We start from the raw sequence: 15,747 nt of genomic DNA, 5'->3' as shown, positions 1-15,747 counted from the left end.
GCTGGGGATATGAACTTGGGTCCTCAAGCATGATAATCTGTAAGCTCTACCAGATGAGACACCACCCAGCCCTGAATTCAGAGAGTAGACAAAATGAATGGAATAAATACATGAAAGATTTGTGAAGGAAAATTCTTCATTCCTGTTCCAAAGTGCTTTTGTGGGGCTGAGTCAAGTGGTTTTGAGATGTTTTCAGACTCTCTGAGCTGAGGAAGTAGCCCTGTGACCTCACTTAGAGTCATGTAGAACAGTGATAGATTCCCCTAGGACCTCAACGCAGGTAGAAGTGGTAGTGGTGGTGGTGGTGGTGGTGGTGGTGTGTGTGTGTGTGTGTGTCCAAGGGGAGGGGGAAGCCCAGAGGGCAGATGGCAACTTCAGGAGAAACACATGCTGGATGAGAGCAAGGAGAGCGTCAAACCAGTGGGGAGTTTTGAACAAGTCTTCGATACCTGATTCTTGGCTGTGCAGAGCTGGAAAGAAAAGAGAGGGATGTGAGTACTCCAAAGATTCAATCCTGGAAGAGTGATTGAGACAATGAAAGGATCCCAAAACATGTATGAGAAAAAAAAATCAACATCCTATGACACCTGAAAAAATTACTTAAAAAAAACACGTATAGGGAACTGGGCTGTGGTGCAACTGGTTGAGCACACGTGTTACAATACTCATGGGCTTGGGTTCAAGTCCCCAGTCCCCACCTGCAAGGGGAAAGCTTTGCAAGTGGGGAAACAGTGTTGCAGGTGTCTCTCTGTTTCTCTCCCTTTCTATATTGCCCTCTCTTCTCAATTTCTGGCTGTCTCTATCCAATAAATAAATAAATAAAGATCATAAATGTAAAAAATACATACAGAAACTAAAAAGGTTGGGAAGATAGCAAAATGATTATGAGGAGAGAGTATGCCTTGTCATGCAAGGCCCAGAATTGAGTCTTGGCATCATATTTGAGTACTTGCCACAGAAAGTGATGGTCATAGAGGTGAATGCTTGTTGGGGAAGGAAGGGTCTGATGGTGCTGTCTTTCTGAAAACATGAGTCAGAACAGAAAAATCACCCATGAATAAGGCCTCCATTCCACAAGGAATCCAAACAAAACAAACAAACAAGCAAACAAAAACCCTTTCCTATCAAAAAGGTAAAATACATATAAAATGAAAGTGGTGACTTAGTTGCCAAATTTGTAACAGATAAGTTATCAAAAAGGAGATGAACACATGAATAGAAAACAAACAAACAAAAATGAGGTAAGGATCCCAAGAGATTTGCAAAAGAGAAAACAACATTGAAATATGAAAATATTCACACTTTGAGTCATGATTAAAGAAGTTAACACTGCAGCAAGTATCCAGAACTCAGAGGAAGTTCTGTTTTTACTGTAAGTAAAAAAAAATGTAAAAGCAGAACATGAGTGTCATTTAACTGTGTTCATTCATGATTATTATTTTACTATTTATTTTATGCATGTGTGACAGAGAAAGACCAATGGGTAGGGATAGATAGTATAATGGTTATGCAAAGAGACTTTCATGCCTGAATCTCCAGTGTCCCAGGCTCAGTCCCCCATACCACCATAAACCAGAGCTCAGCAGTGCTCTGAAAAATAAAAATAAAATAAAAATTAAAATAAAGAGAAAGACCAAGAGAGGTCTCATGCATGTAAAACATGTGCTCTGTCTGCTCCCCAGACACTTAGTTCAATCTTTTAATCAAAATTTAAAAAGAAAAAAAATGAAGGACAAAGTATGTAATATACTTAAAGAACTCTAAGTGAAAATAATAGCAATATAAGGTGAGCTCTCCAGAGGACCCTCTCACAGGGGAAAGGGCCCCTGTGCACCTCTGTGCTTGGCATCTCTTTGTGCTTTTGTGGTTGACAAGGCCACAGGTTCTTAGGCCAACAGGAAGTTGGACTTGACAATTGCAACATGTGACCTCTGCAGGCATTATATTGTATCCCTTATTAATAGCTTCAGGGCCAGAGTGTCCCCAGGGGCTCCTCCTGGTTGAGTAGGAAGGAGGAGGTTAACTAATCACTTGCGCTTCTGACATGGTGGGGTGGGATAGGCAGCTTGTACACTAGTGTTTGCCATTCTCAGCTCAAGTGAGCTCTGTTCTGCAGGACCTTGTGGGCCCCCCTCCCACCCAACTTCATCAGTGAAGCAAGTAAAAGCACCCTTGCACATGCTTCTGTCTCCATCATCTGAATTCCAGGAGGCCCCAGGACAGACTGACAGCTTGGGTGGGCAGGGGCAACTTCCTCTTGGCTTGGGGTCTACAGGAGACCCACCATCTTGAGCCTTGGGTGTGCTGGCCCCTCTGATGGCTGCTGCCTTCCTGGTCCAGGAAAGTCTCTCAAGTATCCTTCAGGGCCTCAGCCTGAACTCCTCTGTGCTTTTGAGAGGATGTGGGGTCACCACAAAAGTGACAAGTAAATACTTGACGGAATTCTCCAAAAACACCTGACATCTTCCTGCTGCTGCCTGGAAGGGGTGGAGACTGGGGCTAGATTCTGACGGGCTTTCAGAGAGGTACCCAGAAATTTCACAAAGGTCTCCTCTCCCTTCCTGCACCTCCAGGAAAAACCCACAAACCCAGGTTCTGTAGGGCCCAGGAAGAGCACTGGGCAGTCCTGTCTCCCAAGGGGCCTCGGAAATTGTCCTAGGCATAGAGTTCTGAGGCAAGCGGATAAGGAAGAGGCTGGGCTCTGCCCTGAATAGCTCTCAGTGAAGGTTAGAATGTGAAACAGACAGGTCATATGCAGAGGGCCCCCTAGGACTGGGCCTGCTGGTGGTGTGCCCTGTCTAGAACCCAGTGTTAGAGTATGAATCTGGATCTGAGCTTGCAGGGCAGGGGCAATAGGAGAAACAGTCCAGCATGGGGGTAGCAATTATGGCAAAAGGGACTGGTGGAAAGCAGCATAAGCTTCTGAAGTTGCAGACAAGAAGTGGGTGGGTCCTCCAGGACCCCCTCATGATTTGTAAGCTCTGACTTAGAGACAACCAGCAAAGAGCAGCATGGGGCTATAGCTCTCTTTGCAGAACCATTATGCTATCTACCCTCCACAAGACATTTATTTATTTATTTATTTATTTATTTATTTATTTATTTATTTAATTTCTTTATTTTACCAGAGCTCTGTTCAACTTTGGATGATGGTTGTACGGGGGACTGAATTTGGGAATTCAGAGCCTCAGGCAAGTTAACATAACCACTATGCTATCTACCCTCAGCCCTGAACCTGAACCCCTTTTATTTTTTTATTTTTTTTTTTTGCCTTCACTTCCTTTTTATTTTATTTTATTTTTAATTATTTCTTTATTGGGGAATTAATGTTTTACATTCAACAGTAAATACAATAGTTTGTACATGCATAATATTCCCCAGTTTCCCATTTAACAATACAACCCCCACTATGTCATTTATCGTCCTTCATGGACCTGTATTCTCCCCACCCACCCACCCCAGAGTCTTTTACTTGGGTGCAATATGCCAATTCCATTTCAGGTTTTACTTGTGTTTTCTTTTCTGATCTTGTTCTTCAACTTCTGCCTGAGAGTGAGATCATCCCATATTCATCCTTCTGTTTCTGACTTATTTCACTCAACATGATTTTTTCAAGGTCCATCCAAGATCGGCTGAAAACGGTGAAGTCACCATTTTTTACAGCTGAGTAGTATTCCATTGTATATATACCACAACTTGCTCAGCCACTCATCTGTTGTTGGACACCTGGGTTGCTTCCAGGTTTTGGCTATTACAAATTGTGCTGCCAAGAACATATGTGGGGAGTCGGGCTGTAGCGCAGTGGGTTAAGCGCAGGTGGCGCAAAGTACAAGGACCGGCATAAGGATCCTGGTTCGAACCCCGGCTCCCCACCTGCAGGGGAGTCGCTTCACAGGCGGTGAAGCTGGTCTGCAGGTGTCTATCTTTCTCTCCTCCTCTCTGTCTTCCCCTCCTCTCTCCATTTCTCTCTGTCCTATCCAACAACGACGACAACAACAATAATAACTACAACAATAAAACAACAAGGGCAACAAAAGGGAATAAATAAATAAAATATTTAAAAAAAGAACATATGTGTACACAGATCTTTTTGGATGGATGTGTTGAGTTCCTTAGGATATATCCCCAGGAGAGGGATTGCAGGGTCATAGGGTAGGTCCATTTCTAGCCTTCTGAGCGTTCTCCAGACTGTTCTCCACAGAGGTTGGATCAATTTACATTCCCACCAGCAGTGCAGGAGGGTTCCTTTGACCCCACACCCTCTCCAGCATTTGCTGCTGTTACCTGTTCTGATGTATGACATTCTCACAGGAGTGAAGTGATATCTCATTGTTGTCTTTATTTGCATTTCTCTGACAATCAGAGACTTGGAGCATTTTTTCATGTGTTTCTTGGCCTTTTGGATCTCTTCTGTGGTGAATATTCTGTCCAAGTCCTCCCCCCATTTTTGGATGGGGTTATTTGTTGCCTTGTTGTTGAGTCTGGCAAGCTCTTTATATATGTTGGTTATTAAACTCTTATCTGATGTATGACATGTAAAGATCTTCTCCCATTCTGTGAGGGGTCTCTTGGTTTGGGTAGTGGTTTCTTTTGCTGTGAAGAAGATTTTTAATTTGATGTAGTCCCATAGGTTTATACTTGCCTTAGTCTTCTTTGTAATTGGATTCATTTCATTGAAGAGGTCTTTAAAATGTATGCGGAACAAAGCAACAATTGCCATCTCAACATGCTTCACCTCAGACTGTATCCAGAGACTTCACGTGTGGAATGACAACCCTTCAGCTTCATTACTCGGGTGAGACCTTTCCTTTAATAGTACACTCTAATTTCATCTCAGGTAGTTCACTTTCTAACAAAGTCCCATAACCTAGATATACACCAGTTTCTGTGAGAGAGAGCTTATGTGCACACGTACCCATAAACTACTGCAAAATATATACCTGAAAGCAGGATTACACTAGAGTTTGCAGTGAGTACCTCCCTAACACTTCCTCTCCACTATTCCAAGCTTGGGATCCATGATTGCTCAACAAATTGTTTGGCTTCATATGTTAACTCTCTTTTCAATCACCAGGTTCCAGATGCCACCAGGATGCTGGCTAGGCTTCCCTGGATTGAAGACCCCACCAATGTGTCCTGGAGCTCCGCTTCCCCAGAGACACACCCTACTAGGGAAAGAGAGAGGCAGACTGGGGGTATGGACCGACCAGTCAACGCCCATGTTCAGCGGGGAAGCAACTACAGAAGCCAGACCTTCTACCTTCTGCAACCCTCAACGACCCTGGGTCCATGCTCCCAGAGGGATAGAGAATGGGAAAGCTACCATGGGAGGGAGTGGGTTATGGGGATTGGGTGGTGGGAATTGTGTGGAGTTGTACCCCTCCTACCTTATGCTTTTGTTCACTAATCCTTTCTTAAATAAAAAATTTAAAAAAAAAAAGAAAAGTTATATTGGTTTTAAAAAAATGTATTATGAGGTGCTATACTCTTTGAAACATTTTACTACTTTTGACACTGTATATACAGAGGTTGTTTTACTCATACACTTAAATATTTTCTATTCAATCTCTGGAGTAAGAGGCTCTTGTAATTTATTTGTTGTCTCTACTGACAGTTTATATATTGCCTGCAAATGTTGACTAAATGTAATTCCTGTTCAATGTAACTCTTATTCACAAAAAAACTCATTTTTGGAATAATTTTTATTTATTAATAGGCATAAGTCTGAAAAGTATATCCTTATTGTTTTTGTTTCCTCACAAATAAGAAAATTAGTAATAAAATATTACTTATGTTGGTCTATCAAAAAAAAAATGTATGCGGAAAAGAGTTCTGCCAATATTTTCCTCTAAGTATCTGATAGTTTCTGGTCTAACATCCAAGTCCTTGATCCACTTGGAATTTACTTTTGTATTTGGTGAAATACAGTAATTCAGTTTCATTCTTCTGCATGTTTCAACCCATTGTTTCCAACACCACATTTCTGGGCTCTCAATTCTATTCCACTGGTCAGTGTGTCTGTTCATGTTCCAGTACCAAGCAGTTTTGATGACAATGGCCCTATAATACAGTTTGAGATCTGGGAGTGTGATGCCTCCGGTTCTGTTCTTTTTTCTCAAGATTGTTTTGGCAATTCTAGGTCTTTTCTGGTTCCAGATAAACATTTGTAGCATTTTTTCTATTCTCCTAAAAAATGTGCTTGGGATCTTGATGGGGATAGCATTAAATTTGTAGACGGCTCTGGGTAATATACTAATTTTGATGATGTTAATTCTTCCAACCCATGAACATGAAATATCTTTGCACTTCTTTGTGTCTTTTTCAATTTCTTTGAGTAGTGACTCATAATTTTCAGTATACAAGTCTTTCACTTCTTTGGTTAGGTTTACTCCTAGATATTTTATTGTTTTTGTTGCTATAGTAAAAGGAATTGATTTCTGGATTTCAATTTCTTCTAACTTAGTGTTTGCATAGAGGAATGCCACTGACTTTTGAATGTTAATTTTGTAGCCTGACACCTTACTGTATTGCCTGATGATTTCCAAAAGCTTCTTGCTGGATTCCTTAGGTTTTTCCATGTATACTATCATGTCATCTGCAAATAAGGAGAGTTTGACTTCTTCTCTTCCAATCTGTATCCCTTTAATTCCTTGCTCCTGCCTGATTGCTATGGCAAGAACTTCCAACACTATGTTGAATAGTAATGGTGATAGTGGGCAGCCCTGTCTAGTACCTGATCTGGGTGGAAATGCTTCCAGTTTTTCACCATTAAGTATGATGTTGGCTGTAGGTCTGCTATATATAGACTCCACTATCTTGAGGAATTTTCCATCTATCCCCATTTTTTGTAGTGTTTTGATTATAAAGGGATGTTGTATTTTGTCAAAGGCTTTCTCTGCATCTATTGATATGACCATGTGGTTTTTGGTCTTGCTTTTGTTGATGTGGTGGATCACATTGATTGATTTACGTATATTAAACCAACTTTGCATGCCTGTGATAAACCCCACTTGGTCATGATGAACAATCTTTTTGATATACTGCTGTATCCGGTTGGCTAGAATTTTGTTCAATATTTTCGCATCTATGTTCATCAGAGATATTGGTCTGTAGTTTTCTTTTTTGGTTGTGTCCCTGTCTGCTTTTGGTATCAGGGTGATGTTGGCTTCATAGAAGCTGTCAGGGAGTATTCCAGTGTCTTCAATCTTCTGGAAGACTTTTAAAAGTAGAGGTATTAGTTTTTCTTTGAAGGTTTTGTAGAATTCATTTGTAAAACCATCTGGTCCAGGACTTTTATTTTTGGGGAGATTTTTGATAACTGTTTCAATTTCATTAGCTGTGATGGGCCTTGAACCCCCTTTTCTTTCCCAGTACTTCACCAGTCACTCAGGGTCACTAGGACAACATCATTTTGCAAAGTTTACTTCTTGGTATCTGTAGCCAATGACCCAGGATAGTATTCTGTCTTTTCTAGTTAATGAGAAAAAAAAAGTTTCCAATTCCTGGCAGGTTCCAAAGCACTGATCAATTACACAATACAGAGCAAACAACTTGACAGGTCAGAGGCTCTCAGCCATGAATGTATACTAAAGGTGTGGACCCAAAGCCTGACTGTGCTCCAACTACAGAGAAGGAAGGCAGCTTGCTTCTGAGCAGGAAGTAAATCCCAGAAATGTGAGTACCAGGCCTTCAGTGGGTGCCATAAGCTCCTGTCATCTGATCTGGGCATGGTGAGAAGTGAGAAGAACAGAAGGCAGAAATCCCAAGAAAGGTTTCCTTACAAGAACAGGACCTTGCAACCCCAGGGTCTATAACCCAAGCCAGAGGCCAAGCCTTAAATGTCACCAATCTTAACAAGTTTCTTTGTTTTGGGGGCTAGGTGGTGGTGCACCTGTTAAGTGCACACACTATAGTGCACATGGAACCAAGCTCAAGCTCCTGGTCCCCATCTGCAGGGGGAAGGCTTCATGAGTGATGCAGGGCTGCAGGTATCTCTGTCTCTGTTCCTCTCTATCTCTTCCCCATCCTTTCTCAATTTCTCTGTCTCTATTCAATAATAAATAAATAATAAACAAAATTTAAAAACTACTACAAGTTTGTTAGTTTTTAAAATATTTCCAAACTATTTTTCAATGGTGGTTTACAAGATTCTAAGATGACAGGATAGGCCTGCACACTGCCTCCACCACCAAAGTTCCACCTCCCAACACAAGCACCACAGTGCTCACAGAATCTTAGAGACTGTTTGTTTTCTTTGTGTGTGTTGACAAGCTCATGTGTTTCAGTTCTCTAGATTCCACATATGAGTGAAATCATCTGGTAGTTTTGACAAGTTGCTTTTATTTGAACCCAGGAATGGTATTGGCTGTGTCTCTCCCTCCACAGAAGATGGCTGATCCACAAACATCACTTGTGTTTGAAGTCACCATTTGAACATACATGCAACAGATCTCTATGGAATGAGAAATAGGTGGTAAGAGCAAACAGTTGTCAGATTCTGTAGTTTTGCTCATGAAATGGGCCATGCTAGCATGAATTGCTGTGTAACATCAATTCATACAGCCTTAAAAAGGAGAAGACTTTATAGGTCATATCTTTTCTTTTCTTTTTTGCCTCTAGGGTTATCACTGGGGCTCGGTGATGAATCCACTGCTCCTAGCGGCCATTTTTTTCCATTTTATTGGACAGGGCAGAGAGAAATTGAGAGAGGAAGGGAAGATAGAGATGGAGAGATAAAGATAGACACCTGCAGACTTGTTTCTCCACTTTTGAAGAGACCCCCCCTTCCAGGGGAGGAACAGGGGAAAGAACTGAGGTCCTTCAACTTTGTACTATGTGTGCTTAACCAGGCACACCACCAACCGCACCCCTAAGCTATTTTTCTTTTTTTCTTTTTTTTTTTTTTCCCTAAAAACTGAGACCACAGCTCAGTTCTGGCTTATGGTGGTGCTGTAGAATGAACCAGGACCTCAGGGCATCAAACATCACAGTCTTTTTGCATAACCATTATATTGTCTCCCAGGCCTCCAGGACAGTTTATAGGTGAGGCCCAGGGTGTCCATTGGGTCCATTAAGGTGTTGACCTCAAACCATAGCCTGCTGCTTCCAAATCTTTCAGTTCTCACTCACTGAGTGGCCTATCCTTCAGGTCTAACAGTGACCCAAGCCTTGTAACCCCCCTCACCCCCAGGCATGACCCCCAGAACCAGAACCCAGAGTCCATGGACCCTGGACTCCAGCTGCCTCTTTGGGAAAATTCTGAGATACAATCTTCAAGTTTACAACCATCATGAAGGTCATGGCTCAGAGCAAGAGGGAGCAAAGGAAAACAGCATTTCAGATATGACTGTCAGTTTCCTCCCTGTTCCCGAAACCAACTCTGGGAAACCATAGACAGAGACTTATGTCCCATCAGAACAAACAGGCTGAAGGTGCTGTTTAGAACCACCTCAACTCTTGAAGTCCCAAGGCTGCCTGAGGTCTCCCTCACAGGTCTCTTTTCAGAGTACCCAACCTCACTGGGTCTCACATGCAAGACATGCCAGTCATCTTATGTCTCCTGAAGTTTGGAAGGGAAATGGGAGAATATGAGCTTTCCCTACAGACTTTTATTGTGTTTCTTTGACTTATGGGGGTGGAGAGAGACACATTGAAGAATCACCCCCCACACGCCCATACACACACACACACACACACACACACACACACACACACACACACACCCCAGAGTACTGCTCAGCTCTGGCTTATAGTGGGTGATACAAGGGGATTGAACCTGTGATTTTGAAGCCTCAGGCATGAGAGTATCTTTGCATAATCATTATGCTATCTCCCCTGCCCTAGAAGGGTAAGTTAAAAAAAAGATTTTAGCAACTCAGGTGTCCAACAGCAGATGAGTGGTTGAGAAAGTTGTGGTCTATATACATAATGTAATACTACTTATATATTAAAAATGGTAAATTCACCTTCTTCACCCCATCTTGGATGGAGCTTGAAGGAATCATGTGAAGTGAGATTGGCCAAGAAAGAGAAGGATGAATATGGGATGATCTCACTTATGAACATAAATTGAACAATAACAACAGAAAGGGAAACACAAGCTGAGCTTGGACTGGGTTTGGTGTATTGCACTAAAGTAAAGGACTCTGGTAGAGGAGGTGGGAGCTTTCAGGTCTTGATGCATGACAGAGGAGGAGGAAGATGAGGAGGAGGAGGAAGAGGAGGGGGAGGAGGAGGAGGACCTAGACTGGGGATGAGAGTATTTTGCAGAAAATAGAAATTTTGCACATGACCCAAAACTGTATTTAACTGTCACCTGTCAGCCATTAATTCCATTTTTAAAAAAGGATTTTATTTAAAGTATTATTTTATATGCGAGAGAGATAGAGAAGAGAGAGAAGAGGGAGAGATCAGTGCTGGATCTAGCCAGGAGCCCCTAGGCATGCAAGTCCCTGGCTGCTGGACTTTGAACCTCTCATTTCTCTCTTATCCCCAAGTTTTCACTGGGGCTACATGCCTGCATAATTCCACCACTCCTGGTAGGCTTTTTATTTTGGAGGTGGGGCAGTGGGTAGAGGACAAAAGACAGAAATGGTCAGGGGTATAGAGAGACACAGTGGCATTGCCCACTACCTGTGAAACTTCCCCTTAGTGGGCTACTCCCATGTGATGGTTGGACCCAGGTTCTCATGTATGTCAAAGTATATGCTTTACTGTGTAAGTTGTCTGCCAATAAAATTCCTTTCTAAAAAGGGAGAGAGAGAGACACACACACACAGAGAGAGAGACAGAGAGAGAGAACTGCTGACTTCTGGCATAGATATTAGGAATTGAATCTGGGGCTCTTTGGGGCATCAGGCATGGAAGGCTGCTTTGCCATCTCTCCAGATCTTAAAAGCTTCTGGAATATAACTAAAAGAGGTCTACTATTTATAAAATGGAAACCCCTGATTCTTCATCTGAACTATTCCATCATTTAGGTTCATGATTAGTCAACAGTTGGTTTGGCACTATATGTTAACTCTTTTTTTTCAGCCACCAGGTTCCAGATGCTAACATGATACCAACTGGACTTCCCTGGACTGACGATCCCACCAATGTGTCCTGGAGCTCTGCTTTCCCAGAGCCCCGCCCCACTAGGGAAAGAGAGAGAGAGGCTGGGAGTATGGATCGACCTGTCAACACCCATGTTCAGCAGGGAAGCAATTACAGAAGCCAGACCTTCCACCTTCTGCATCTCATAATGACCCTGGGTCTATACTCCCAGAGGATTAAAGAACAGGAAAGCTATCAGGGGAGGGGATGGGATACGGAGTTCTGGTGGTAGGAATTGTGTGGAATTGTACCCCTCTTATTCTATGGTTTTTGTCAGTGTTTTTTTTTTTTTTTTTTTTTTTTTTTTTTTTACCAGAGCACTGCTCAGCTATAGTGGTGCAGGGGATTGAACCTGGTACTTTGGAGCCTCAGGCATGACAGTCTCTTTGTATAACCATTGTGCTATCTACCCTGCCCAGTGTTTCCTTTTTATAGATAAATTTTTTTTTTTTTAAAAAAAGCTTCCTGGTCTTTTTTTTTTTTCCTCTTTGCTATAACTTTTGTCTTTAAAATTTTCTTATTTATTTTGGGTTCAGACAGAAAGAAGTTGAGAGGGAGAGAGACACTTGCAGCACTGTTTCACCACTTGTGAAGCTTGTAGAGGTGGGGACTAGGGGTTTGACCTGGGCCTTTGCCTAAGTAGTATGTGTGCTCTATTGGGTACACCACTTGGCCCCATAATCTGTGGTTAACAAATGTGCTTCCTAATGTTGATAAGTTTCCTGCCCCTTTGGTAAGCAATCTGCATTTGAATTGGAAAGGGATGGCACACCTGGTTAAGCCCACAGCAGCAGGGACGCTTCACAAACAGATCTTCAAGTATCTCTCTCTCCCTCTTTCTTTCTCTCTCTCTTTCTTTCTCTCTCTCTCTTTCTTTCTTTCTTTCTTTCTTTCTTTCTTTCTTTCTTTCTTTCTTTCTTCTCTCTCTCTCTCCCATCCCCCTCTCCCTCTCTATCTTCTCCTCCTCTCTCAATTTCTTTTTTTTTTTCTTTTTTAAGAAAGGATTAATTAACAAAACCATAGGGTAGGAGGGGTACAACTCCACACAATTCCCACCACCCAATCTCCATTTCCCATCCCCTCCCCCGATAGCTTTCCCATTCTCTATCCCTCTGGGAGCATGGACCCAGGGTCATTGTGGGTTGCAGAAGGTAGAAGGTCTGGCTTCTGTAATTGCTTCCCCGCTGAACATGGGCGTTGACTGGTCGGTCCATACTCCCAGTCTGCCTCTCTCTTTCCCTATTAGGGTGTGTCTCTGGGGAAGCGGAGCTCCAGGACACATTGGTGGGGTCTTCAGTCTAGGGAAGCCTGGCCGGCATCCTAATGACATCTGGAACCTGGTGACTGGAAAGAGAGTTAACATATGAAACCAAACAAATTGTTGAGCAATCATGGACCCAAAGCTTGGAATAGTGGAGAGGAAGTGTTGGGGGGGTACTCACTGCAAACTCTAGTGTACTTCTGCTTTTAGGTATATATTTTGCAGTAGTTTACGGATACGTGTGAACATATGCTTTCACAGAAACTGGTGTATATCTAGGTTTTGGGACTTTGTTAGAAAGTGAACCACCTGAGATGGAATTAGAGTATACTATGAAAGGAAAGGTCTCATCCGAGTAATGAAGCTGAAGGGTTGTCATTCCACATGTGAAGTCTCTGGACACAGTCTGAAGTGAAGCATGTTGAGGTGGCAATCGTTGCTTTGGTTAGGTTGTGATCGGCAGATGCAGTATTATTTGATATGGATTGGGAGAGGCATACAGGAAAGTGGGCCCTATCCAAGGGTTCCAGGACTGGGGGAAGTAGAGGCTCTATAGTGGAGATGTGAGGTTCTTGCTGTCTTAGGGTTCAAAAAGACAACCGATAGTTAATGTTATCATCACATTAATTGGTAATTGGGTTAACTTTGAAAAGTCCTTTTGTTTGGGTTTGCTGTACAGTACCCAGTATCTTGTATATAGGTGTGCTATTGGTTGCTTCTGATCTACTTGGTCTAGGCTTTTGAGAGAGATAAAGATGAGTATGGGATGATCCCGCTCATCAACAGAAGTTGAGTAAGAAGATCTGAAAGGGAAACTAAAAGCAGGACCTGACCAAACTGTAAGTAGGGCACCAAAGTAAAAACCCTGTGGTGAGGGGTAGACATGCAGCTTCCTGGGACAGTGGGGGGTGGGAGTGGGTGGGAGGGATGGGTCACAGTCTTTTGGTGGTGGGAAGGGTGTTTATGTACACTCCTAGTAAAATGTAGTCATATAAATCACTAGTTAATTAATATGAGAGGGGGAAAATTAATTGTATGTCTTGAAGTTTTTCAAAACACAAACTGAATCTTTTTAATATATAGGCTGTGTAATTGATATGCAGACTCTCTCAATTTATTTCTGTCCTACCCAATAAAAAATGGAAAAAATGGCTGCCAGGAACAGTGGATTCATAGTGCTGGCACCAAGCCCCAGAAACAACCCTGGAGTTGAAAAAATAAAGAAAAGAAAAATAATGAATTGTTCTGCTGTAACACACATACACACACACACACACACACACACACACACACACACACACACACACTAATCCTTTTCTCATTGTCCATAAGTGTGGTGCTCAGAGAGAACTTGTACTATCTAGGCTTGTTGGATAGGTACCAGGGACATCAGTTCTGTCAGCCCCATCAGGCAAGTCCTTCAGTATGTCCCAACCCAACCCAACCCACTGCACTGATATAGTCTTGCTGAAGAAACTCACCTGTGATTTTATTGATTTATTTTTTACTTTTATTTATTGATTACTGGATAGAGACAGAGAGAAATTGGGAGCCTGCCTGCCCTGACATGGATGTGGCTCTCTGTTGGCCCCTCCGTGGGCTGCATCATCCTCACTGTCAGAGGATGAGGGTTTGTCCTGGTTCTTTCAGTGACTGCCTGGCCTAATGCTGAGCATTTAAGCAGGACAGAGTGTGTCCTTGTTGCAGACTGGACTAGAAACCTTCCTACCTCCCTGCCAACCTCTTCTCACTTCCTCATTCCACCATCAAACCTGTATTCTTCTCCTTCCTCCCATTTCCATGAAAGAAAGGACTCAACAAAAGGCACTGGCAAACAGGCATTGAATTCTCTTTCAGAGCAGCCAAGAGTTTCTCAAGAATCCAGAAAGGAGTTTGGAGAAGAGGTCTCATTAGGCAGGCAATTCACAGATAGCCTGGTAGGAAGAAGAGCAGGAGACGTCATTCCAGAACCCTTCTTTTTGGATGGTCACACAGTCCTCTCCAGATTCATGGTCATTGGGTTCATTCTTTTTCCAGTTGTTGTAGGTCAGCCTCCCCCCTGTTACATACATAAACTGGCCTTCGGTCACCTCATCCGTGATGCCCAGGAAGGCAGTGTCCTGGGCCAGGCTCTGGATGGCTGTGTTCTCCTGGGCATTCCTAGGGGTGGCCACGATGGCCTGTAACTCAGCACACAGAGCCTTCACTCTGGAGAAAGGCAGCCGTTCCCCATTGGTGACATAGAGCTTCTTTCCAGACTTTTTCCCCAAGGAGAAGGTGAGCACTGGAATTACAAAGGATGGGTGAGGAGCCAAGAAGAATCAGTTTATTTTTATTTTTAAATTTTATTTATTTTTCCTCCAGGGTTATCGCTGGGGCTCAGTGCCTGGACTATGAATCCACTGCTCCTGGTGGTCACCTTTTTCCATTGTTGTTGCTGCTGCTATTACTGTTGTTGCTACTGTTGTTGTTGGATAGGACAAAGAAAAATTGGGAGAGGAGGGGAAGACAGAGAAGGGAAGAGAAAGATAGATAACTGCAAACATGCTTCACCACTTGTGAAGCTTCCCCTCTGCAGGTGGGGAGCAGGGACTTGAACTGAGATCCTTGTACCAGTCCTTGGGCCATGTGCACTTAACCTGGTGCACCACCACTTGGCCCTCGTTTTTGTAAATTTCTTTTTTGTAATATATATTTTTTCTTTATGGGGGGGCTTACAGGTTTACAGTTGATAATAAAACACAGTAGTTGGTACATGTGTAACATTTCTCAGTTTTCCACATAACAATTCAACACTCACCTAGGTACTCCTCTGCCATCATGTTCCAGAACCTGAACACTTGCCCCACCCCAGAGCTTTTACTTTGATGCAATACGCCAAACCCAGTTCAAGTTCTGCTTAGTGTTTTTCTTTCTGTTAGGAAGAATCAGTTGAACACTAATTATTCATGGCATTCCATGGGGAAAACCTCACCTAGGAAAGAGAACTGAAGAAACTTAACAGGGAACTAACATAGCTCCCTGAACCCCAAATGACTTCCTAAACCAAATGATTGTTTACTATTATCACCATTTTGCTACCAATGTTACCACTGGTATCTCTGTGCCTGTATGATTCCTCCACTCCTGGTGGAGCAGAGGGAATTATATGAAGAAAGATTTAAATAGGAGGAAGACAGATAGGTATAAAGAGACACACTGTTCCAGCACTTGTTGGTATGCTTCTAGTTCTGCTTCTGGGATCTAGTTCTGCTTCTGTTACATTGCTTGACATTGTGGTCTATTTACATGGTCTTTTCTGTTACATTGGTTTGGTCTCACTCCCCTTGCCTCCGGGAGATTGTGGTTTAGTCTTTGCCTTTTCGTGCTTCTTCCTTCTCCCCGCCCCCTGT

The 15,747-nt window shown here is 42.8% G+C and overlaps 1 protein-coding gene across 3 annotated transcripts in view; it reads right to left on the bottom strand.

The window, feature by feature from the left end:
* Positions 1–15,747, bottom strand: part of LOC103123160 (mannose-binding protein A-like) — a 38,643-nt gene that overhangs the window by 8,819 nt on the left and 14,077 nt on the right. For 2 of the 3 annotated variants that reach the window (XM_007533797.3, XM_060193857.1), the window contains exon 5: positions 14,181–14,639. The exons of the other annotated variant lie outside the window; for it this stretch is intronic. In XM_007533797.3, coding sequence (XP_007533859.1) covers positions 14,266–14,639 — 374 coding nt within the window. In that variant the 3' untranslated portion in view covers positions 14,181–14,265. Of the gene's footprint in view, positions 1–14,180; positions 14,640–15,747 lie in introns of those variants that run through there. 3 annotated transcript variants of the gene reach the window in all.

The sequence above is a fragment of the Erinaceus europaeus genome, chromosome 1 (genome assembly GCF_950295315.1).
Source record: "Erinaceus europaeus chromosome 1, mEriEur2.1, whole genome shotgun sequence".
Taxonomy (NCBI): domain Eukaryota; kingdom Metazoa; phylum Chordata; class Mammalia; order Eulipotyphla; family Erinaceidae; genus Erinaceus; species Erinaceus europaeus.
Note: the sequence above shows the minus strand (reverse complement) of the source record. Positions and strands in the feature narration are given on the sequence as shown.